Below are 23,524 nucleotides of genomic sequence, written 5' to 3'. Positions count from 1 at the left end.
GTGTATATTTGACTCTACACATATGATGTGTTGTTCTTCTTGTCACAATGTTTTTTCTATTAATGTGTCGCACTGGTATGATGAATTACGTCCACGAATTTGAAAGTCTCAACTCTTAGCTTGCTGCTTTTGTTTCTGAGGATAATGGATGCCAAAGAGGTGGAGAGAAATGGTATCACAAAGTCACGTTCAGGGCTCTTTATGCTGCCTTAGGCTGTTGCTGTACTGAGCCTTTTTTCCCTCTTAATGATGAGGGTAGCCGCAGCACTCTTCATATGGGTCACATAATGATCAACAGTGATTTAGTGCCGTACAAAAACATCAAGTACAAAAAAAACACCTTTTAATTTTTTTAAATTATTTTTTGTTAGAGCACAGACAGCATATGTTTTTTTTGCATAAAGCAGCCAGCAACACAATGAGTAGGTACAGCAATATGTCTCAGCATTGTCTTATCGCCGTTGTCATGGCGATGCCGATGAGAACTCGTCCCCCGGTTTCAGTGGGGGCTCACATGTCCAGCAGATGCCCTCCGTAGGCACCGGGCACCTACAGAATCCACAGACATCCTCTCTTTGCTGCGCGCGGGAGCTGAAAAGCTGCCAGCGTGCTGATTTGCGTGGGTTCTGTGCTGCGTGGGAGCGAGGAGCTACAGACCCCTGCGTTGTGGTGGGGGGAGGTCATCTGTGTGGGATGCAGCCCGTAGGACACAAACCTACGCTGGTGGGTCCAGGACTACAGATCATACTGTATGTGCTGCTGTAACGCGACGCAAGAGAGCCCCCTCGTGTACGGATGGCAGACTGCAGCGCACGGGCCGAAATAGCTCAGTTGGGAGAGCGTCAGACTGAAGATCTGAAGGTCCCTGGTTCGATCCCGGGTTTCGGCATTAGGGCTTATTCTCATTTTTCCAGTAGGGGAATCTCTCAGATTTACTTCCCAGCAGCTGCGTTTTTATGCTACACCCTGAAAAGCTGTGGCCATTCTCACTTTCGCCTGTTTTAAAAAGTTCTCGCTCAAAACAATTCTTTGATAATTCGTTTTCTAGTTAAAAGATTAGGTTCCACCGAGACTTGAACTCGGATCGCTGGATTCAAAGTCCAAAGTGCTGACCATTACACCATGGAACCATTTCTTAGCCTTATCAGAAAGTTGTAAGAATAAATTTAGAGTTCTTGGCTAATGGCTATATAAAAAATAAATTAAAAAATCTCGAAATTATATTTTTTTTTTTATGTCCCGGGTGAAACATTAGACCCGTCCAGAATTGGGTGAACACACACGGTAAACTGCATTTATCCAATGTGCAGGTTAAATCCCTTTTTGACTAAAATGTATGTGATGGTTCCCTCTGCTGGCCAAATGAAAGATTGCACGAACCAAATTCTTCCACAACAATGTTTTTGAGATCGATTCAATTAAATGTTGTTCAGCCACTGTATAACATGAGCAATTATTAAAAAGTTAAGGTTCCACCGAGATTTGAACTCGGATCGCTGGATTCAGAGTCCAGAGTGCTAACCATTACACCATGGAACCTCAGATACCACCAAGCAGGACATTCAGGCAAGATATTTTGAACACCTGTTGAGGTCTTTCAGATATTTCAGGTATCCAGTCTGAGCTACTGGGGGACCTATTCTGATTATGTTTGCCTGTGTGAGAAACTGGTTTCTAAGCATTTTAACAGCATGTAGCACATTTTCAAAACTTCATTTCCAAAGAAACTTTTGCATAAAGAAGATGCATATTGTTATTGAAGTAGACAGAAGCTAGATGACAAATTCAAAGTAAAGTTCCTCGTCGTGCTTTTCTTGTTTATTTGGACATATTTAAAGAAAAAAAAGCTTGTGGCGTTTGTAAAGACTTTTGGTTTCACTCTTACTCTGTTGAGAAAATGATGATATTGCAGGTTATCTGGGGAGTGTCCGGCTGGGGAAAATGGACAGACCGGGCTTTCTAATTATAGGCAACATTTTATAAGCAGATTATTGATATTGTTTATCGGACAAAACCAGGTTCCACCGAGATTTGAACTCGGATCGCTGGATTTAAAGTCCTGAATCCAGCGATCCGAGTTCAAATCTCAGTGGAACCTTAACTTTTTAATAATTGCTTATGTTATACAGTGGCTGAACAACATTTAATTGAATCGATCTCAAAAACATTGTTGTGGAAGAATTTGGTTCGTGCAATGTTTCATTTGGCCAGCAGAGGGAACCATCACACATACATTTGAGTCAAAAAGGGATTTAACCTGCACATTGGATAAATGCAGTTTACCGTGTGTGTTCACCCAATTCTGGACGGGTCTAATGTTTCACCCGGGACACAAATAAAAAATATAATTTCGAGATTTTTTAATTTATTTTTTATACATCCAATATCCAAGAACTCTATAATTATTTTTACAACTTTCTAATAAGGCTAAGAAATGGTTCCATGGTGTAATGGTCAGCACTTTGAGTCCAGAGTGCTGACCATTACACCATGGAACCTCAGATACCACCAAGCAGGACATTCAGTGTTGCAATGTTTCATTTGGCCAGCAGAGGGAACCATCACACATACATTTGAGTCAAAAAGACTGAAGATCTGAAGGTCCCTGGTTCGATCCCGGGTTTCGGCATTAGGGCTTATTCTCATTTTTCCAGTAGGGGAATCTCTCAGATTTACTTCCCAGCAGCTGCGTTTTTATGCTACACCCTGAAAAGCTGTGGCCATTCTCACTTTCGCCTGTTTTAAAAAGTTCTCGCTCAAAACAATTCTTTGATAATTCGTTTTCTAGTTAAAAGATTAGGTTCCACCGAGACTTGAACTCGGATCGCTGGATTCAAAGTCCAAAGTGCTGACCATTACACCATGGAACCACTTCTGCGAGGCAATGGAAAGGTGTGAAAAGAAGTTAGAGTTCGTGGATAATTTTGTAATCACACATCTGTATAAAAAAATTAAAAATTAAAAAAATCTCGAAATTATATTTTTTATTTGTGTCCCGGGTGAAACATTAGACCCGTCCAGAATTGGGTGAACACACACGGTAAACTGCATTTATCCAATGTGCAGGTTAAATCCCTTTTTGACTCAAATGTATGTGTGATGGTTCCCTCTGCTGGCCAAATGAAAGATTGCACGAACCAAATTCTTCCACAACGTTTTTGAGATCGATGCAATTAAATGTTGTTCAGCCACTGTATAACATGAGCAATTATAAAATGTTAAGGTTCCACCGAGATTTGAACTCGGATCGCTGGATTCAGAGTCCAGAGTGCTAACCATTACACCATGGAACCTCAGATACCACCAAGCAGGACATTCAGGCAAGATTTTTGAACACCTGTTGAGGTATTTCAGATATTTCAGGTATCCAGTCTGAGCTACTGGGGGACCTATTCTGATTATGTTTGCCTGTGTGAGAAACTGGTTTCTAAGCATTTTAACAGCATTTAGCACATTTTCAAAACTTCATTTCCAAATAAACTTTTGCTAAAGAAGATACAGATACCCCTGCCCCTGCCCCTGCCCCTGCCCCTGCTCCTGCCCCTGCTCCTGCCCTGCAGGCAGCAATGTCCGAAGACCCCAATTTGACCCTGGCAATGGTATTTGGATAGTTATTCACATTTAAAAACTGACAATAATGGTTTGGCATTTTGTTTACTTTTAGTTTGACAATACAGTGATCCCTCGTTTATCGCGGGAGTTGCGTTCCAAAAATAACACGCGAAAAGTGAAATCCGTGAAGTAGTCAGCTTTATTTTTTATTATTATTTTACAATGCAATACTGAACTATAGAATGAAACCAAAAATCAAAACCTGTTTTAAAGCCCAAAATTTGTTTAAAACAATAATTTTAATCTAGTAATACAAGGTTGGAAACATTGTCACTGGCGTATTTCAGTCCCAGCTGAGCCTCTGCGTCCTGACTCCGCTCCGCTGGAGCGTCTGTTTCTACTGAAGGCGCAGGAGTCTTTCTCCGAGAGAAGAACATTGTTTTGGGTAGTTGTTGGCGCTCTTTCTTTTTCTGAGCAAGAAGATTTTTATAAACGGATATGCCACCTTCGATTATATTTGAGAACTGCAATGAACGACTCGCAAAAAAAATCCGTGAAGCAGCGAAGCCGTGAAAGATGAAACGCGATATAGCGAGGGATCACTGTATATGATATCTTTTGCTTTATTTTGATTCAGTTCAAGAAGTCAAAATTCGGAGGGAGACGTGTTGCAGCTGCAACTCCAAATTTAAGCATGGCGCGGAAGTTTACAAAGGTATGTAGGGTTTTAAATGGAATAGTAATATTTGCAACTATAACAGAAGAGACTTAGATGGACTGCATTCCACAACAATGTTTTTGAGATCGATTCAATTAAATGTTGTTCAGCCACTGTATAACATGAGCAATTATTAAAAAGTTAAGGTTCCACCGAGATTTGAACTCGGATCGCTGGATTCAGGACTTTAAATCCAGCGATCCGAGTTCAAATCTCGGTGGAACCTGGTTTTGTCCGATAAACAAATATCAATAATCTGCTTATAAAATGTTGCCTATAATTAGAAAGCCCGGTCTGTCCATTTTCCCCAGCCGGACACTCCCCAGATAACCTGCAATGTCATCACTTTCACAACAGAGTAAGAGTGAAACCAAAAGTCTTTACAAACGCCAGAAGCTTTTTTTTTCTTTAAATATGTCCAAATAAACAAGAAAAGCACGACGAGGAACTTTACTTTGAATTTGTCATCTAGCTTCTGTCTACTTCAATAACAATATGCATCTTCTTTATGCAAAAGTTTCTTTGGAAATGAAGTTTTGAAAATGTGCTACATGCTGTTAAAATGCTTAGAAACCAGTTTCTCACACAGGCAAACATAATCAGAATAGGTCCCCCAGTAGCTCAGACTGGATACCTGAAATATCTGAAATACCTCAACAGGTGTTCAAAATATCTTGCCTGAATGTCCTGCTTGGTGGTATCTGAGGTTCCATGGTGTAATGGTTAGCACTCTGGACTCTGAATCCAGCGATCCGAGTTCAAATCTCGGTGGAACCTTAACTTTTTAATAATTGCTCATGTTATACAGTGGCTGAACAACATTTAATTGCATCGATCTCAAAAACATTGTTGTGGAAGAATTTGGTTCGTGCAGTTTTTCACTTGGCCAGCAGAGGGAACCATCACACATACATTTGAGTCAAAAAGGGATTTAACCTGCACATTGGAGGGGGATCCACACCAGCCTCCTGGAATCTTCTCATTAGACCTGCAGCCACCAGGTCCAGGCCCGCTCCCTCCTGAGCGGTCAGCACACTCATGAGTATCTGGCCATACTCATTGCCAAGTGAAGTCAGCCAGAGTGCTGTCCCCTTTGCTGTCCCTGCCAACTTCTTTGTGATCTGAAACACATAAAATGTATAGGACCTCCGTGATGATGATTGAGAAAAATGACACTGTGCTAATTGCAATTATATAATAATATATATAATGTCAGCAGACATTTTTAGAAATATTTTTAGTAACCATTTTTGTGGAATGCATTTTTAAAATGGACCCGTACACGGATGTGATCCGGGCCTGGATGTCCTCCATCCTCGTCAGGACGTCCTGGCTGTAAACTGACAGCAGCCACTTACAGCTAGGCACCACCGCAGGTTGTGGAGGCTCAGGGAAACCGTGGGCAGCAGTCCTGGCCGCTGGAGGAAGTCCACACACTCCGTGGTGAACCGTGCCACTCGGTTCAGCCACTCCTCTGTGTGGTTTCCCTCAGCTGCTTCAGGACACGAGTCGGACTGTTGCCCAGTCCTCTCTCCCGCAGAAGCCGGATCACCCTTACATCACAAGCGTACCTTGGATATAGATAGAAAACATATCAGTAAGAATATTGTACAAACTTGTGTGTAAGACATGGCGAGAAAGAAAATACTCACTTTCGTGTAAGGATGACCCCAAATTCTGACCGATGTGCCAGGTCCAGCTGTGTGAGCACAGTCTGGCTCCATGACACATGGGAGGATTTACACTTATTGCAGATTAAAGTTTCTGCCACCATGTTGTAGGTCCGATCTACATCCAGAACCTGCCGTGCCCTCTTATGCAGGCCCGCACCAGTTAGTTGGTGCAGCCCACAGCCCTGGTTGGGACAGACCACCTTCACCTTCCACAACTTGTATGGCATCCAGACAAGAAGTGGATGGGCAAAAAAGCGGTCTGGACCTGGAGCCTGATTATACACCCCGCTGGGCTGAGGTGGGAAGTACCAGAGCTTCAGGTGGTCCCGAAGCTCCAGCTTTCCCTTGGGTCCAGCTCGGAAGCCGAGCTGGACACAGTCACAGTGGCAGACACTCCTGAAGAAGACGGGGAACTGTGGACAGGAGCTGGTGGAGTCTGTAGACAAAAGGAAATGAAGACACTCACATTTGTGGCAATCTGATTTACATTATAATCACATTGCCATTGAATCTGATGTTTAAGATATTAGCCTGCTGTCATTTTTCACAATTAGAGCAACATTTGCACTTTGATTGCTCTATTATTTCTCTCTGTATTTGTTTTATAGGTTTAAGTTTGCTTGAGTTGTATTTGAGAAGTGGTTTGTGTCATGACTTACTGGGGCAGCGATACTGGCTGGTTCTGGCCTGTCCTGTGCCAGCAGTGACTTGGGTCTGTGAAGCAACGCAGTCCATCTAAGTCTCTTCTGTTATAGCTGCAAATATTACTATTCCATTAAACCCTACATACCTTTGTAAACTTCCGCGCCATGCTTAAATTTGGAGTTGCAGCTGCAACATGTCTCCCTCCGAATTTTGACTTGTTGAACTGAATCAAAATGAAGCAAAAGATATCATATATTGTCAAACTAAAAGTAAACAAAATGCCAAACCATTATTGTCAGTTTTTAAATGTGAATAACTATCCAAATACCATTGCCAGGGTCAAATTGGGGTCCTTCGGACATTGCTGCCTGCAGGGCAGGAGCAGGGGCAGGAGCAGGAGCAGGAGCAGGAGCAGGAGCAGGGGCAGGAGCAGGAGCAGGAGCAGGGGCAGGAGCAGGGGCAGGGGCAGGGGCAGGAGCAGGAGCAGGAGCAGGAGCAGGAGCAGGAGCAGGCAGGGGCAGGGGCAGGGGCAGGGGCAGGGGCAGGAGCAGGAGCAGGAGCAGGAGCAGGAGCAGGAGCAGGGGCAGGAGCAGGGGCAGGGGCAGGGGCAGGAGCAGGAGCAGGAGCAGGAGCAGGAGCAGGAGCAGGAGCAGGGGCAGGGGCAGGGGCAGGGGCAGGGGCAGGAGCAGGAGCAGGAGCAGGAGCAGGAGCAGAGCAGGGGCAGGAGCTTGAGAGACAGCTGCTGCAGCTGGCAGTCCCTTCATGACGGAGCAGAAGCATCATTACTTAACTCATTGCATTAACTGCACTTTACAAATAAACTAAACTGAAACGAACTCACACACACACACACACACGCACACGCACACGCACACACACACACACACACACACACACACACACTGTTACCTTCTGTACGTGGAACCCACAGATGCAATTTATCATGTCCCCGAACAAGGATCTTTGTCCATGGGACATCTTTGGGCACGTCTCAATCTGAAAATTATAAATCCTTGGAATTAATATAGGGCCCAATTTCTATCAGTATTAATAGTATAATTTAATAAGCTACACACCTTTTTATACAAATCAAACCATTTTTTTTTGTCGGGGGGCTGGCCTGTTGCCCTCCCTTGCAGGCCAGACCCCAGTGCTGGCAAGCTGACGAAGGCGAGACATCCACTCTCCGTCTCCCATCGCCTTGTGAGACTTCTTTTCTGCTGCCTTTGATGACAGACAGACATTATTTAAATGCATGCCATCAAAATAAACGTATGAGCAGACATTAGGGGTCATGCCCTGAACCCAACGGCATGAGTGTGTGAAGATTTGACGCTCAGATCAGCAGCACATTAGTAACACACTCTACTTTATATAATAATTTATACATACTATAATGTTACTGAACCATTACTGCTAATAAAGTAACGAAACTACAGCGTTGTCAGTAAAGTAAGTGTGAAATAGACTTCCACCCCCCCCATCAAAAAGTCGCTCCACTGTAGTAGCAGCAGTGGGGGTGGGGGTGGGGGAGGGGGAGTACAGGCCACAACGTAATAAAGGAGTAAATACTCCACACCGCTAATATGTCACAAGCGCGCACTTTAGCCGATGACTCTATTGTAGTTTTGCAAAAACCCGTGGACGTATTAGCAACTAGCGGCTAGCGAAGACTCGCGAAACGCGAACATATAACACGACGACGCCATGACAACTTCGAAAACAACGCTAGTTCTCCCGAATGATATATAATCGGCCATTTCGTATGTGTCGCTAAAACACTCACCATGTCAATATTGTTTATTTTCCGTTTTCTGCCAAGAGATGAATGAAGTGGTTGCGCGCAATTAAAGCTGCGAAAATGAGGAGGTGGAGCTTGAGGTGGATCGGGAGGTGGATCAACCTGCCGGTTGTCCAACATTTGCGCGCTGTGATTGGTCAGTGGGAGCGGAATGTTGGATTCACCAATCATATCGACGGAAATGTTGGATTCACCAATCATATCGACGAAAATGTTGGACGCCACCAATCATATCGACGGTGATTGATTTATACCTCCAAAATTTCCCCGGACGATTTCTGGACTCTGAATCCAGCGATCCGAGTTCAAATCTCGGTGGAACCTTAACTTTTTAATAATTGCTCATGTTATACAGTGGCTGAACAACATTTAATTGCATCGATCTCAAAAACATTGTCGTGGAAGAATTTGGTTCGTGCAATATTTCATTTCCATCACATACATTTGAGTCAAAAAGGGATTTAACCTGCACATTGGATAAATGCAGTTTACCGTGTGTGTTCACCCAATTCTGGACGGGTCTAATGTTTCACCCGGGACACAAATAAAAATATAATTTCGAGATCCAAGAACTCTATAATTATTTTTACAACTTTCTGATAAGGCTAAGAAATGGTTCCATGGTGTAATGGTCAGCACTTTGGACTTTCAGCTGTTGGACAACCGGCAGGTTGATCCACCTCCAGATCCACCTCCTCATTTTCGCAGCTTTAATTGCGCGCAACCACTTCATTCATCTCTTGGCAGAAAACGGAAAATAAACAATATTGACATGGTGAGTGTTTTAGCGACACATACGAAATGGCCGATTATATATCATTCGGGAGAACTAGCGTTGTTTTCGAAGTTGTCATGGCGTCGTCGTGTTATATGTTCGCGTTTCGCGAGTCTTCGCTAGCCGCTAGTTGCTAATACGTCCACGGGTTTTTGCAAAACTACAATAGAGTCATCGGCTAAAGTGCGCGCTTGTGACATATTAGCGGTGTGGAGTATTTACTCCTTTATTACATTGTGGCCTGTACTCCCCCACCCCCACTGCTGCTACTACAGTGGAGCGACTTTTTGATGGGGGGGGGGGGGGGGGGGGGGGGGTGGAAGTCTATTTCACACTTACTTTACTGACAACGCTGTAGTTTCGTTACTTTATTAGCAGTAATGGTTCAGTAACATTATAGTATGTATAAATTATTATATACAGTAGAGTGTGTTACTAACGTGCTGCTGATCTGAGCGTCAAATCTTCACACACACAGCCAGCTGCAGCAGCTGTCTCTCCTGCCCCTGCCCCTGCCCCTGCCCCTGCCCCTGCTCCTGCTCCTGCTCCTGCTCCTGCTCCTGCTCCTGCCCCTGCTCCTGCTCCTGCCCCTGCCCCAGCCCCTGCTCCTGCTCCTGCTCCTGCCCCTGCCCCTGCCCCTGCCCCTGCCCCTGCCCCTGCCCCTGCCCCAGCCCCTGCCCCTGCCCCTGCCCCTGCCCCTGCCCCTGCTCCTGCTCCTGCTCCTGCCCCTGCCCCAGCCCTGCTCCTGCTCCTGCTCCTGCTCCTGCCCCTGCCCCTGCCTCAGCCCCTGCTCCTGCTCCTGCTCCTGCTCCTGCCCCTGCCCCTGCCCCTGCCCCTGCTCCTGCTCCTGCCCCTGCCCCTGCCCCTGCCCCTGCCCCTGCCCCTGCCCCTGCTCCTGCCCCGCCCCTGCCCCTGCCCCTGCCCCTGCTCCTGCCCCTGCTCCTGCCCCTGCTCCTGCCCCTGCCCCTGCCCCTGCTCCTGCCCCTGCTCCTGCCCTGCAGCAAAGCCCTGCAGGCAGCAATGTCCGAAGGACCCCAATTTGACCCTGGCAATGGTATTTGGATAGTTATTCACATTTAAAAACTGACAATAATGGTTTGGCATTTTGTTTACTTTTGACAATATATGATATCTTTTGCTTCATTTTGATTCAGTTCAACAAGTCAAAATTCGGAGGGAGACATGTTGCAGCTGCAACTCCAAATTTAAGCATGGCGCGGAGGTTTACAAAGGTATGTAGGGTTTAAATGGAATAGTAATATTTGCAGCTATAACAGAAGAGACTTAGATGGACTGCGTTGCTTCACAGACCCAAGTCACTGCTGGCACAGGACAGGCCAGAACCAGCCAGTATCGCTGCCCCAGTAAGTCATGACACAAACCACTTCTCAAATACAACTCAAGCAAACTTAAACCTATAAAACAAATACAGAGAGAAATAATAGAGCAATCAAAGTGCAAATGTTGCTCTAATTGTGAAAAATGACAGCAGGCTAATATCTTAAACATCAGATTCAATGGCAATGTGATTATAATGTAAATTATAATGTAAATCAGATTGCCACAAATGTGAGTGTCTTCATTTCCTTTTGTCTACAGACTCCACCAGCTCCTGTCCACAGTTCCCCGTCTTCTTCAGGAGTGTCTGCCACTGTGTCTGTGAGTAATACTAGATTAAATTTAATGTTGTGTCGAGCATGAGATGTGGTTATTAACAGTGTCGGCTGTATTGTCGTTTTGTTGATTTGGTTCTGTTTCGTCTTTTGTATAGGCTGCTGCCTCCAGCCCTCTTCAGTCCACTCTTGGGACGCCAGCAGGAAATCAGCTGCTCCGTTTATGGTCAGAGACCTTGCCGGTTGAAGACCATAAATGGATTTCTAAGCGGCTTTTCCGAGCTGGACCCAAGGGAAAGCTGGAGCTTCGGGACCACCTGAAGCTCTGGTACTTCCCACCTCAGCCCAGCGGGGTGTATAATCAGGCTCCAGGTCCAGACCGCTTTTTCGCCCATCCACTTCTTGTCTGGATGCCATACAAGTTGTGGAAGGTGAAGGTGGTCTGTCCCAACCAGGGCTGTGGGCTGCACCAACTAACTGGTGCGGGCCTGCATAAGAGGGCACGGCAGGTTCTGGATGTAGATCGGACCTACAACATGGTGGCAGAAACTTTAATCTGCAATAAGTGCAAATCCTCCCATGTGTCATGGAGCCAGACTGTGCTCACACAGCTGGACCTGGCACATCGGTCAGAATTTGGGGTCATCCTTACACGAAAGTGAGTATTTTCTTTCTCGCCATGTCTTACACACAAGTTTGTACAATATTCTTACTGATATGTTTTCTATCTATATCCAAGGTACGCTTGTGATGTAAGGGTGATCCGGCTTCTGCGGGAGAGAGGACTGGGCAACAGTCCGACTCGTGTCCTGAAGCAGCTGAGGGAGAACCACACAGAGGAGTGGCTGAACCGAGTGGCACGGTACACCACGGAGTGTGTGGACTTCCTCCAGCGGCCAGGACTGTTGCCCACGCTCTTCCCTGAGCCTCCACAACCTGCGGTGGTGCCTAGCTGTAAGTGGCTGCTGTCAGTTTACAGCCAGGACGTCCTGACGAGGATGGAGGACATCCAGGCCCGGATCACATCCGTGTACGGGTCCATTTTAAAAATGCATTCCACAAAAATGGTTACTAAAAATATTTCTAAAAATGTCTGCTGACATTATATATATTATTATATAATTGCAATTAGCACAGTGTCATTTTTCTCAATCATCATCATGGAGGTCCTATACAATTTATGTGTTTCAGATCACAAAGAAGTTGGCAGGGACAGCAAAGGGGACAGCACTCTGGCTGACTTCACTTGGCAATGAGTATGGCCAGATACTCATGAGTGTGCTGACCGCTCAGGAGGGAGCGGGCCTGGACCTGGTGGCTGCAGGTCTAATGAGAAGATTCCAGGAGGCTGGTGTGGATCCCCCTCCAATGTGCAGGTTAAATCCCTTTTTGACTCAAATGTATGTGTGATGGTTCCCTCTGCTGGCCAAGTGAAAAACTGCACGAACCAAATTCTTCCACAACAATGTTTTTGAGATCGATGCAATTAAATGTTGTTCAGCCACTGTATAACATGAGCAATATTAAAATGTTAAGGTTCCACCGAGATTTGAACTCGGATCGCTGGATTCAGAGTCCAGAGTGCTAACCATTACACCATGGAACCTCAGATACCACCAAGCAGGACATTCAGGCAAGATATTTTGAACACCTGTTGAGGTATTTCAGATATTTCAGGTATCCAGTCTGAGCTACTGGGGGACCTATTCTGATTATGTTTGCCTGTGTGAGAAACTGGTTTCTAAGCATTTTAACAGCATGTAGCACATTTTCAAAACTTCATTTCCAAAGAAACTTTTGCATAAAGAAGATGCATATTGTTATTGAAGTAGACAGAAGCTAGATGACAAATTCAAAGTAAAGTTCCTCGTCGTGCTTTTCTTGTTTATTTGGACATATTTAAAGAAAAAAAAGCGCCTGGCGTTTGTAAAGACTTTTGGTTTCACTCTTACTCTGTTGTGAAAGTGATGACATTGCAGGTTATCTGGGGAGTGTCCGGCTGGGGAAAATGGACAGACCGGGCTTTCTAATTATAGGCAACATTTTATAAGCAGATTATTGATATTTGTTTACCGGACAAAACCAGGTTCCACCGAGATTTGAACTCGGATCGCTGGATTCAAAGTCCAAAGTGCTGACCATTACACCATGGAACCATTTCTTAGCCTTATTAGAAAGTTGTAAGAATAAATTTAGAGTTCTTGGCTATTGGATATATAAAAAATAAATAAAAAAAATCTCGAAATTATTATTTTTTTTTTATGTCCCGGGTGAAACATTAGACCCGTCCAGAATTGGGTGAACACACACGGTAAACTGCATTTATCCAATGTGCAGGTTAAATCCCTTTTTGACTCAAATGTATGTGATGGTTCCCTCTGCTGGCCAAATGAAAGATTGCACGAACCAAATTCGTCCACAACAATGTTTTTGAGATCGATGCAATTAAGTGTTGTTCAGCCACTGTATAACATGAGCAATTATTAAAAAGTTAAGGTTCCACCGAGATTTGAACTCGGATCGCTGGATTCAGAGTCCAGAGTGCTAACCATTACACCATGGAACCTCAGATACCACCAAGCAGGACATTCAAGCACAATATTTTGAACACCTGTTGAGGTCTTTCAGACATTTCAGGTATCCAGTCTGAGCTACTGGGGGACCTATTCTGATTATGTTTGCCTGTGTGAGAAACTGGTTTCTAAGCATTTTAACAGCATTTAGCACATTTTCAAAACTCAATTTCCAAAGAAACTTTTGCATAAAGAAGATGCATATTGTTATTGAAGTAGACAGAAGCTAGATGACAAATTCAAAGTAAAGTTCCTCGTCGTTCTTTTCTTGTTTATTTGGACATATTTAAAGAAAAAAAAAGCTTCTGGCGTTTGTAAAGACTTTTGGTTTCACTCTTACTCTGTTGTTAAAGTGATGACATTGCAGGTTATCTGGGGAGTGTCCGGCTGGGGAAAATGGACAGACCGGGCTTTCTAATTATAGGCAGCATTTTATAAGCAGATTATTGATATTTGTTTATCGGACAAAACCAGGTTCCACCGAGATTTGAACTCGGATCGCTGGATTCAAAGTCCTGAATCCAGCGATCCGAGTTCAAATCTCAGTGGAACCTTAACTTTTTAATAATGCTCATGTTATACAGTGGCTGAACAACATTTAATTGAATCGATCTCAAAAACATTGTTGTGGAAGAATTTGGTTCGTGCAATGTTTCATTTGGCCAGCAGAGGGAACCATCACATACATTTGAGTCAAAAAGACTGAAGATCTGAAGGTCCCTGGTTCGATCCCGGGTTTCGGCATTAGGGCTTATTCTCATTTTTCCAGTAGGGGAATCTCTCAGATTTACTTCGCAGCAGCTGCGTTTTTATGCTACACCCTGAAAAGCTGTGGCCATTCTCACTTTCGCCTGTTTTAAAAAGTTCTCGCTCAAAACAATTCTTTGATAATTCGTTTTCCAGTTAAAAGATTAGGTTCCACCGAGACTTGAACTCGGATCGCTGGATTCAAAGTCCAAAGTGCTGACCATTACACCATGGAACCACTTCTTAGCCTTATCAGAAAGTTGTAAGAATAAATTTAGAGTTCTTGGATATTGGCTGTATAAAAAATAAATTAAAAAATCTCGAAATTATATTTTTATTTATGTCCCGGGTGAAACATTAGACCCGTCCAGAATTGGGTGAACACACACGGTAAACTGCATTTATCCAATGTGCAGGTTAAATCCCTTTTTGACTCAAATGTATGTGTGATGGTTCCCTCTGCTGGCCAAATGAAAGATTGCACGAACCAAATTCGTCCACAACAATGTTTTTGAGATCGATGCAATTAAATGTTGTTCAGCCACTGTATAACATGAGCAATTATTAAAAAGTTAAGGTTCCACCGAGATTTGAACTCGGATCGCTGGATTCAGAGTCCAGAGTGCTAACCATTACACCATGGAACCTCAGATACCACCAAGCAGGACATTCAGGCAAGATATTTTGAACACCTGTTGAGGTATTTCAGATATTTCAGGTATCCAGTCTGAGCTACTGGGGGACCTATTCTGATTATGTTTGCCTGTGTGAGAAACTGGTTTCTAAGCATTTTAACAGCATGTAGCACATTTTCAAAACTTAATTTCCAAAGAAACTTTTGCATAAAGAAGATGCATATTGTTATTGAAGTAGACAGAAGCTAGATGACAAATTCAAAGTAAAGTTCCTCGTCGTGCTTTTCTTGTTTATTTGGACATATTTAAAGAAAAAAAAGCGCCTGGCGTTTGTAAAGACTTTTGGTTCCACAATTACTTTCCTGTTACTCTATTATGAAAGTGATGACATTGCAGATTATTGATATTTGTGAACCGGGCAAAATCAGGTTCCACCGAGATTTGAACTCGGATCGCTGGAGTCAGAGTCCAGAGTGCTAACCATTACACCATGGAACCACGTAAACTCTGTAATTATGAGATATAATTTCGCTGTTTCTAGTTGTTTCTTCTATAGTTATTTGTTCCCTAAAACACACGGTGTCTCCTTATGTGTGAATGAAGACACCACGCGAAGATCTGGTGGATGGTCATGAAGCCTGAAACACGCACCGCTTTTGCTCAGTGCGAGCTCACTGAGGCGCCTTCATTCTGACCCTGAAATACTGTATATTTCAGACGTTTTGCTGCCTTTCACGGGGAAATTCTCACCCGAATCAGCTTCAGAGATCCGAGCAGACAACAGGGGTTTGGTAAAAACTGTGTTTTATTTATTTTTTGACATGTAAAACATTCATGCTCCAAAACTATTGTTGTTAAATGGAATGTTGTACATTTTATCATCATTACAATGACACAACCATATGACAGGGAGGCCAGATAAACAAACAAATAAATAAATAAATACAACACCTACAAGAATGATTTAGTGTCAAACAACATCTGCTGCCAGATTTGCAGGTCAAAACTTTTTCCTGGGAAAAAAAAATTAAACTTTTCTGCTGCCCCCGCGACCCGACCCCGGATAAGCGGTAGAGAATGGATGGATGGATGGATATAAACTTTTAGAGTCGTTACACTTATGGTGAAGAAACATTTTATAAATTTAAAAACACATGTTTACGCATAACTATATGGATCTTAGACAACATCTCACATGAAACTGTAAACCCATAGTGCATGAGCGCACGCACACACTCACACAAAAACACACACACACTCACAATGAGAGAGAAACTGCCTCTATGATTTTTTTTAAATACAGAAATTATGACATTCAATAACAACACATCTGACTTAAAATAAGTGTAACGTTTTTAAAAACAATATTTAACTGTTCACAGAAGAGGCAAGCGGGGTCACATTTGATTGGGGTAAGAAGTAGGCCCTCCAACCTGGCTGTACTCAGACGGGGGACTGAAGCTTCCCTGGCTGTAGCTCCCCGATTGGTCAAAGCTTCCCTGGCTGTATTGCTGCTGGCCAAAGGTTCCAGCCTGTTTCTCTGACGTCTGGCCTGCAAGTTTGGCGGCATTTTTGTGCCAACTGGTCTCCTTAAAGACGAACCAGATGTTCCCGGCCCAGAGGACAAAGTTAAGAAACCCAAAAGCCTGAAAGACCAAATGTGACAGTCAGCAGCACTAAATAATCACCTATACCAAACAAAGACATTTGGGTTCTAGGTACCTACCACCGAGGTGTTGAGGCCTGACCAGCGCGGCCCGTGCACAGATCCACACTTGTTAGTCGGGATTTTACAGGCAGAGACGAGGAGCTGAACCTCGTCCGGGTCGGTGGCCATTTTCACGTCAGAAAGGGCCTTGGCCCAAGCAGAGGAGCTGACCAGCCACATGAAGGAGAAGACGACAGTCACCACAAAGTCCTGGGGAACACAAAACACCGCCACACCATCAAAGGAGGGTGACAGCCAAGCTACAGTGATTTAAGAGACCGCCGCACTCACAATGAGCGGCCCCCGGTTGTTCTCGCGGTACTTGTTCTGAAGGAAGATGTAGACGATGGTGGCCACGAGGGAGTACAGGAAGGCAAAAACAGCAATGGTGACGAAAAACTCTGCAGAGGACGAGTAGTCTCCGGTGAGGAACACCCGTTCTCTCCGTATCCCCTCACACGCGGGGGCTTCAAAGGACACCTGGTGCAACCTGAGACAGGGGAACAGGAACAGGGGTCACGTCAGGAGCCTCCGGCTCGCTGTCAGGGGGGATGTTCTTGATGATAGTCCACCAGTCACCTGAATGGATACGCAAAGTCGACTCCAATGCTGAGGTTGCTCCTGGCCTTCTCCATGCAGTCCACGCTCAGCCTCAGCTGTCCGGAGTAACCCCCACAAGTCGCAAAGGCAAAAATGGCAAAAAGCTGAAGAAGATGAGCAAAAAGGATGGGATGCATATTCTAAACAGATTTCCATATAAAGCTTCAACAGCCTCCAGAGTTCTCCCCACCACCATCACCATAATCAGACCCGACTCTTGGGTCCACCCCCACCCCCCAGATCACAGGGAACTGGAGGAGCTTCTTGCCAGCAGCAAGGCCGAGAAGACGTCTTAAATGTCTGAACCTCCAGCACATCTGGAGGCTACAAAGGAGTCTGGGCACAATCGGATCTCACAGCTGGACGACTCAATACACCCAGAGGAGATGGTCCACTGTGCAGATATGAATACGCGTCGATAGCTGAAGAGTGATAAATGTCATTGTCACCAGACCGTATGATCCGAATCAGATGGAGCTCTCTCCCACATGTCAATGTTACCTTTGTTGTTCTAATCTGACTGTGATTTAAACCGCAAATGCCACAAGAGCCGCTTAATGGGTGTCATCTGCATCCCAACAAATAGCAGAAGTGACCAAGGGAAGAGAATAAGTACTGCCGCATAATTATCACAGGCGTCTCCATTTAAACGTCAGCGTTTCTCCCTCCCCCTCTTCTTAATGCAGATGCCTCCTCTCTCTGTGATTATCAGACTGAGTTTAGCCCCTCTCATTTCTGACTGGGGCCTTTGAACAGGAGAGCGTGGCATTGTGTGAAAGGGTGGGTGCTAAGCCCTGTGCCCCCGCCTGTTTATCTGCTTCTACCAGCTGGGGCTCCTCGGGAACACGTGCGCGAGAGAAAAAAAACACAGAAATAAAAATATGGTCTGCATTGCAAACAAAACAATAAAACATCAATAGATATTTACACTTTAAAAGGAGAAAATGCACTGCTGGTAATATTCATTTGCATATACTGAAATGTAAGTGGGCATAATCAAAATAGGCTATCAGGGCTTCGAATGATGTTGAGAAGAGGTCTGATATGCCATCAGGCAAACAGTGGGAAATATGTCTGCGATTTCCCGCCATCTAGTGGCGAAAAGATATAACTGCCTAAATAATTTGGGCATTTTGTAACAACGGGATGCAGGTCGAGTGTCCGGGGGGAACAAGTCTTCAAGTTAACTTCAGGTTTATGTGGATTGACTAGCTAACAAGCTACAGCTTCTGATTCCCTTCGAGAAAGAGAGAAATCAGCACGCGTGTGGTTCAAGGAGTCAACAAAATCATCGTGCTGATATGATGTTAAGCTCCTTTCTGCCAGCGCAGCTATTCCCAGTCACCGGACATGTCAGCAAGATCATGCTGTTCCAAAACAGCGTCCAGCTTTCTGCATCCTTGTACTGGATCAAAGAAACCGATTAGATCAGAGTGTGCTCATCATATTCTCCATTATCAGGTCCTGCTCCATTATCACTATGGACCTTGTGAATTGCACTTGTTTTTTATGGCTTATCTGCACTGAAGAACCATTTTATTTGTACATATAGTCTCAATATGGTGTCTGTCTTTGTTAAAGTCAGTGTTGAAAGACCCAGTTTCATTCGTGTGCAAACGTACGAGACTGGAGTGTAAAAATACCCCACTTTCAGGCAAATGCATTAGCTACACACACGTGTGCACACACACAAAACAGAGAGCAGCTGTCGGACATGGAGGCCGAACGAGGAAGACCGACAAATAAACAGAAACTGGGAACGTGCACGATGAGAAATGTCACCCTTAAAACCTGCTATTAACTGGATAAAGATGGGCCCTCGTGTAAATGGTAGGAGATGAGAACGGGGGATGGGGCACCTCAACACGACGCCCTGGTTTCTGCACCTCATTAAGCGGTCGAGCCTTATCTTGGCTGCTAAATTACAGAAAGCCCATGTGATAACCACAAGCCTGCCTGTGAGAGCTGCCTGATCTGTGCTTCAGCAGCACCATAGAACAAAATCACAAGCTCATTTAGTGGAGACTAATCCGTTCCTGTGGTGGTGGTGGTGGTGGGGGGTTCTGGATGCATCTTCCCAACTGTCTCTTTTTACCCAACAACAGGCACCTTTAAAAAATGGTTTCCCTTTCTGAACCCTGACAGACTGAAGTGTGCACGGCGAGTGTGCACGAGGCAACATCCCGAAGACGTCGAAAATAAGGGGCACGCTTTCTTGCCCGGTCTCTTCCCATGTCAGAGGGAATTGGGTGGTTTGATTGACAGAAGGCAGATCTTTGATGTGTCATCTCTCATGTAACAGCAGCAGCTGAGGCCTCTTTCTCATCATCACCCTCCCCCACGTGCGTGTGAGCGTGCGTGAGTGTGTGTGAGCGTGTTTGTCTGCAAAAATATTTCTCAAACATTAAGTAAAAATCTGTGGACAGACACATGTAAAAATCACAGCAAAAGACCAAAATTCCCCCCGTACATGTAATATTACACATGTCCTTTAAGAAGTGCTCTCTCTCTCTCTCTCTCACACACACACACACACACACACACACATTTATGCATATGGCAAAAGACACTGCCATACAGTAGAATGTTGAGGAGGATATCACTGACAATTGTTTCGGGCTTTGCTTGACTCGGAAGCCAAACTCTTAAAGGACTCTCTCTCTGTGGGTCACCCTGAAGTTTGTTGTGATCCAGGAAGCTGCTGAGCTAAAAGACTGTTTCTAAAATTCCTGCATGGAGACGATGCAGCAACCACAAAGATGCATCCGCGTGTGGGGGAAAAAACAGCTATATCTTTTGCCTCATGGGCTCAATCAACTGCAAAGTTTTGCTCTTTCTCACACTCACACACCCACCCACACACACTAACACACACACACACACACACACACACAAAGTGAAGAGTTTGGGCACATCTCAAAGGACAGCTTCTGCATGAGTTGGTCCTTGCTGGAGAGGAGGCGACCTTACAGCTGTTACAGCAGGATATGCCAGCCACTGCCAGAGCAGCACAAAACACACACACACACACACAGAGTTAGAAGTCCTTCTAACGACCGATTCCATCCTCGATAACAGACAAAAACATAACCTTTAACTAACCCACACCAGTCACCCATCCAGACCAGGATTCGTTAGCGTTACGTAAATGTGGAGGAGATTTTCAGGCCTGGGGCCACAGGAGACGTGTGTGTCGGCTGGTGTGGGAGCGAGGACTGTAATGTACCGCAGGGCTTTTGATAATGAAGAACACAAATACACCAGCTCGCTCCGCCTGTCAGACTCCAGATCGTTTCAGTCTGAAAGTATCCTGAGTTCCATCCCAGAACTGGAGTTCCTTCTGATCACAGGGCCAAATTAGAATCACCAAAGAGGATTTTCTGCCATTTTCATTTCCATTTGTACATGTTTGGGGGGGTTGAATAGTAAAATACCAGAGCTGTATGTCTCTCTTTCTCTCTCACACACACGCGCGCGCGCTCATGCACGCGCACACACACAGTCCATTTGTGCCCAGGCTGAACAGCCTCATGGCTGCAGCATTTTTTTTTTCTAAAGTCACATCAAAGCAAACCACACATCTCCGTCTGCCTCCAGGCTTTTCAACTGTATGCGCTAAGTACAATAATCTACAGAGCCCGCACCGAGGCGGAAAGAGGTAGTAAAGACTGGATCCAAGCGGAGCGAGGACCACTGATGGCCCCTGTTATCACTGGAATGAAACTGGGACAATTTCGTGGACTGGCGCGAATTGCTGGTTCAAATACACACGACACTCGCTTCCCTGGTTTCGGTGGTTTAACGGAGAGAGAGAGAGAAAGAAATCCTTACATAAACTTAAGCAATTTAGTCCAATTAGTCCAGGGGGGCGCGGTGGTTTTGGTCCATCACTCCGTGGAACCCACATATACACACGCACTGACGCACCAAAATCTGAACCGATGCGATAAAGTTGCACCAATTTGTGGACTCGAAAAGCAAACACGCGAGTCGACACGCTGGCGGTTATTAAACGCTGCATATATGTTTGCTCTTATTGTTTCACATAAATAAATGTATCGGGGGTGGGGAAAAAACAACAAAGTTCTAACTCACCCATTCCAGGACGCGGATAAAGCCCAGGGGCAGTTTTAACACATGAAACGTCCCCATAGACGCGAGCTGCAGGCGGACAGAGAGCAAATGTCATTTAAATGACCAATTAAGAACACGACGTCCAATTTGAATGATAATCTAACACACTTAGGAGTAACTGTAATCTTGCTTCGTTGCTTTTACGCACCTGATCGGTCGTGTCCATCTCACCGACGAGCTACTTTTTTGTCCTACTTCTTTAGATCGATGTAAACAGGCGCTCGAACAACAAGCCGAGACTCGGTGGACGCTCCTGCCGTTTCTCTCCGACGGCTCCGTTTCCGAGTCCGTACGGAAACAGCCGAGTCCTTTAGTCTGGTTCTCTCCCAAGGACGCGGTTTGCCATGGAGACAGGCGCTGTCAACAAAGAGCAACCGATTCGTTGTGTGTTTTTACAAAATATGGTTATTAACGTGTTTCCTGGAGAGAGTTTTGGAAATTCTTTTCCAGATTTTTGCCGACCTAAAGATTGAGCAATTGAAGTCGCCAGTTGATTTTGATGCATTGGACGTGATCAGATTTATTTTGGGGGGAAATGGCTCGAACATTTAGCAACAACCAACATGGTGTCTATTCAATCGATCAGGTTCCTGGAACATTCATTAAATGGATCCCGTACTGGTCAGAATGATAAAGCATATTTACAGGCATTGTTGATGGCGTTATTTTGATAGTTAACTTGTTAAATATATGAAAATGAATGTTCTTCTGTTGAAAATCCTCCAAATAACATCTAATTATTCGCTTTTGAAATTTCTGACCAGGGCCACTGAATATTTTTGGCCCTTTGGAGGACCACCACACGGGCAAACTCCAAAACGCCATTAACCCAGAATCGAACACATGACCTTTTCCCTTTATATATAATGCAGTGATTTGGGCTTGGAAACTCATGGTTTAAGGATCTTAAATGAAAGACGATCGCGGCCCACGTTGATGTAAATCTCCCCATTTACTCCGACACGTTATCTCGATTCATCCCTTCGCCCCCTCCCGCACTCTCCCACCGCCTGCAGGGCTCCATCGATGCGATTAGGAACCGCCGGTTCTGACCCGCTAATATTTGCTCCACGTGAAATCAGGAGGCTCTGAACACGGAGCGGAAGATTCTCTTGGGTAATTCATGCTTTAAAGCCAGAATTTGTTTTTTATTATCTACACTGTAATTGGATTTCAGGCCTGGCTGTGAGTAAATAAACCCAAATATGAGTTATATATATATATCACAGAAAATCATCATTATATTACATAAACTAATACTGTTGCAACAATGACAATGAGGATGACCGCTAGTTACAATAGCAACAATAATAAGCAATGTAATAGCATTTGAGCGCTACCTGTCCCTTTTCATTCACTGTGAATGTGGGGGGAAAAAAACAGAACAGGTTTTTTTTCGCTCGAGGGGTTGAGAGAGAATAACCTGTCACACACTGACAGGTGTCCAAACGCATCTCAGGAAACTTAAAGTGTACTCAAGACCCAGAGAGCCACGCACCTGGGTATAGGAGCTAAAGGGCCAGTATGTGTGTGTGTGTGTGGAGAGATAGAGGAAGAGAGAGCACACTAGTAAGGAGAGCAACAAAATAAGAATATCCAGGGCATGACTGTGTGTGCACATTCACGTGAATCACTGCTGCAACCAGTCAGGAGGGTGTGCGAGAACGTTTGATTGCAGGTGAACCCAAACCCGCGTGGAAAGCCTCCTCAGCCGAGCGTCTAAATCAAAGAGAAAGAGGGAAACAGAGGGGCAACGGTAGGAACAAACGCCATTCTTCTGCTCCGCTTAAGCCCCTTTCATGCTGCGACGCATGGAGGAATTCCAGCGCAGACTGGGTCTGACGCGCGTTCAAGGCGCCCAACAATGCAACACAGCACCAGTCTGCAGTAATTGCTGCTGCGCAGGAACCACTGCCAAGGCACGTCCACATCCTCCCCTTTACTGTAAAGTAACAACAATCAGTGCTGCAGGAGTAGGATGAGATGGAGGGATGGAAAAAGAATGATAACATCAAAATCTTATGAGATGATCAAGAGATCATCCGATCCTGTGTGGAGAGACGTCCGCAGCATCTGGGTGGATTCATGTTTCATCCAAATGAAAGCCAAGGCGGCACAAAGCAAGGAAAGGTGATTAGATACAGGAACAAAAGACTGGCTTTGGGAGCGTTTCTGGGTAAAATGACATTAGTCCTGGTCTCATTCTGCACCAGTTAGACAGCGTTCATAATCGGGATTAACTTTAGCGCGATGGGGAGGGAGAGGGAGGGTGAAAGGGAGACAGAGACGTGGGAAGGAAGTCGCTCACTGATAGATGGAAAAACTGCTGCTGTGAGCTGCGTGTAATGAC

At 44.9% G+C, this 23,524-nt stretch overlaps 2 protein-coding genes, 1 long non-coding RNA gene and 12 other non-coding genes across 17 annotated transcripts; 3 read left to right on the top strand and 12 right to left on the bottom strand.

The window, feature by feature from the left end:
• Positions 1 to 816: 816 nt before the first annotated feature.
• Positions 817 to 889, top strand: trnaf-gaa (transfer RNA phenylalanine (anticodon GAA)). Its single transcript has one exon. It is a non-coding gene; the product is annotated as a tRNA-Phe (tRNA).
• Positions 890 to 1,058: 169 nt separating this feature from the next.
• trnaq-uug (transfer RNA glutamine (anticodon UUG)) lies at positions 1,059 to 1,130 on the bottom strand. Its single transcript has one exon. It is a non-coding gene; the product is annotated as a tRNA-Gln (tRNA).
• A 337-nt stretch (positions 1,131 to 1,467) lies between these two features.
• Positions 1,468 to 1,539, bottom strand: trnaq-cug (transfer RNA glutamine (anticodon CUG)). The gene has a single exon. It is a non-coding gene; the product is annotated as a tRNA-Gln (tRNA).
• Positions 1,540 to 2,798: 1,259 nt separating this feature from the next.
• Positions 2,799 to 2,870, bottom strand: trnaq-uug (transfer RNA glutamine (anticodon UUG)). Its single transcript has one exon. It is a non-coding gene; the product is annotated as a tRNA-Gln (tRNA).
• A 351-nt stretch (positions 2,871 to 3,221) lies between these two features.
• On the bottom strand, positions 3,222 to 3,293 carry trnaq-cug (transfer RNA glutamine (anticodon CUG)). The gene has a single exon. It is a non-coding gene; the product is annotated as a tRNA-Gln (tRNA).
• Positions 3,294 to 3,733: 440 nt separating this feature from the next.
• Positions 3,734 to 6,360, bottom strand: LOC130524185 (uncharacterized). Its single transcript, XR_008950082.1, has 2 exons — positions 5,516 to 6,360; positions 3,734 to 5,391 (listed from the first exon to the last, which is right to left on the bottom strand). It is a non-coding gene; the product is annotated as an uncharacterized LOC130524185 (long non-coding RNA).
• Positions 4,976 to 5,047, top strand: trnaq-cug (transfer RNA glutamine (anticodon CUG)). Its single transcript has one exon. It is a non-coding gene; the product is annotated as a tRNA-Gln (tRNA).
• Positions 6,361 to 10,375: 4,015 nt separating the features above from the next.
• Positions 10,376 to 12,289, top strand: LOC130523927 (uncharacterized). The gene is made up of 5 exons (XM_057029552.1): positions 10,376 to 10,396; positions 10,764 to 10,823; positions 10,936 to 11,435; positions 11,517 to 11,844; positions 11,969 to 12,289. Exons 1-5 carry the CDS (start codon positions 10,376 to 10,378, stop codon positions 12,185 to 12,187), a joined length of 1,128 nt encoding a protein of 375 aa, XP_056885532.1. The 3' UTR covers positions 12,188 to 12,289.
• Positions 12,290 to 12,311: 22 nt separating this feature from the next.
• On the bottom strand, positions 12,312 to 12,383 carry trnaq-cug (transfer RNA glutamine (anticodon CUG)). The gene has a single exon. It is a non-coding gene; the product is annotated as a tRNA-Gln (tRNA).
• A 478-nt stretch (positions 12,384 to 12,861) lies between these two features.
• trnaq-uug (transfer RNA glutamine (anticodon UUG)) lies at positions 12,862 to 12,933 on the bottom strand. The gene has a single exon. It is a non-coding gene; the product is annotated as a tRNA-Gln (tRNA).
• A 338-nt stretch (positions 12,934 to 13,271) lies between these two features.
• On the bottom strand, positions 13,272 to 13,343 carry trnaq-cug (transfer RNA glutamine (anticodon CUG)). The gene has a single exon. It is a non-coding gene; the product is annotated as a tRNA-Gln (tRNA).
• Positions 13,344 to 14,263: 920 nt separating this feature from the next.
• Positions 14,264 to 14,335, bottom strand: trnaq-uug (transfer RNA glutamine (anticodon UUG)). The gene has a single exon. It is a non-coding gene; the product is annotated as a tRNA-Gln (tRNA).
• Positions 14,336 to 14,672: 337 nt separating this feature from the next.
• trnaq-cug (transfer RNA glutamine (anticodon CUG)) lies at positions 14,673 to 14,744 on the bottom strand. The gene has a single exon. It is a non-coding gene; the product is annotated as a tRNA-Gln (tRNA).
• Positions 14,745 to 15,158: 414 nt separating this feature from the next.
• On the bottom strand, positions 15,159 to 15,230 carry trnaq-cug (transfer RNA glutamine (anticodon CUG)). Its single transcript has one exon. It is a non-coding gene; the product is annotated as a tRNA-Gln (tRNA).
• A 289-nt stretch (positions 15,231 to 15,519) lies between these two features.
• LOC130524080 (synaptoporin-like) lies at positions 15,520 to 22,643 on the bottom strand. Of its 3 annotated transcripts, XM_057029822.1 has the most exons (7): positions 21,323 to 22,632; positions 21,136 to 21,201; positions 17,020 to 17,144; positions 16,732 to 16,930; positions 16,459 to 16,650; positions 16,241 to 16,378; positions 15,520 to 16,207 (listed from the first exon to the last, which is right to left on the bottom strand). In XM_057029822.1, the coding sequence occupies exons 1-7, from the start codon at positions 21,338 to 21,340 to the stop codon at positions 16,130 to 16,132; spliced, it is 816 nt and encodes a 271-aa protein (XP_056885802.1). In that variant the 5' UTR covers positions 21,341 to 22,632; the 3' UTR covers positions 15,520 to 16,129. The 3 variants fall into 3 exon arrangements, with proteins under 3 accessions (XP_056885802.1, XP_056885803.1, XP_056885801.1); XM_057029823.1 differs by having other exon boundaries at positions 15,520 to 16,378; positions 17,020 to 17,096; positions 21,323 to 22,643; XM_057029821.1 differs by having other exon boundaries at positions 15,520 to 16,378; positions 21,323 to 22,633.
• Positions 22,644 to 23,524: the final 881 nt, after the last annotated feature.

The sequence above is a fragment of the Takifugu flavidus genome, chromosome 4 (assembly GCF_003711565.1).
Source record: "Takifugu flavidus isolate HTHZ2018 chromosome 4, ASM371156v2, whole genome shotgun sequence".
Classification (NCBI taxonomy): Eukaryota; Metazoa; Chordata; class Actinopteri; order Tetraodontiformes; family Tetraodontidae; genus Takifugu; species Takifugu flavidus.
Note: the sequence above shows the minus strand (reverse complement) of the source record. Positions and strands in the feature narration are given on the sequence as shown.

Bases quoted from the DNA above. Each gene is read 5' to 3' on its own strand.
- LOC130524080 (XM_057029821.1), bottom strand. The intron at 16,931-17,019 runs GTGACTGGTGGA...CCCCTGTCTCAG, and splicing joins GACTTTGCGTATCCATTCAG to GTTGCACCAGGTGTCCTTTG. The intron at 16,379-16,458 runs GTAGGTACCTAG...TTGGTCTTTCAG, and splicing joins CAGGCCTCAACACCTCGGTG to GCTTTTGGGTTTCTTAACTT.
- LOC130523927 (XM_057029552.1), top strand. From the start codon at position 10,376: ATGGCGCGGAGGTTTACAAAG. The intron at 11,436-11,516 runs GTGAGTATTTTC...TCTATATCCAAG, and splicing joins GGGGTCATCCTTACACGAAA to GTACGCTTGTGATGTAAGGG. The intron at 11,845-11,968 runs GTTACTAAAAAT...TATGTGTTTCAG, and splicing joins AAATGCATTCCACAAAAATG to ATCACAAAGAAGTTGGCAGG.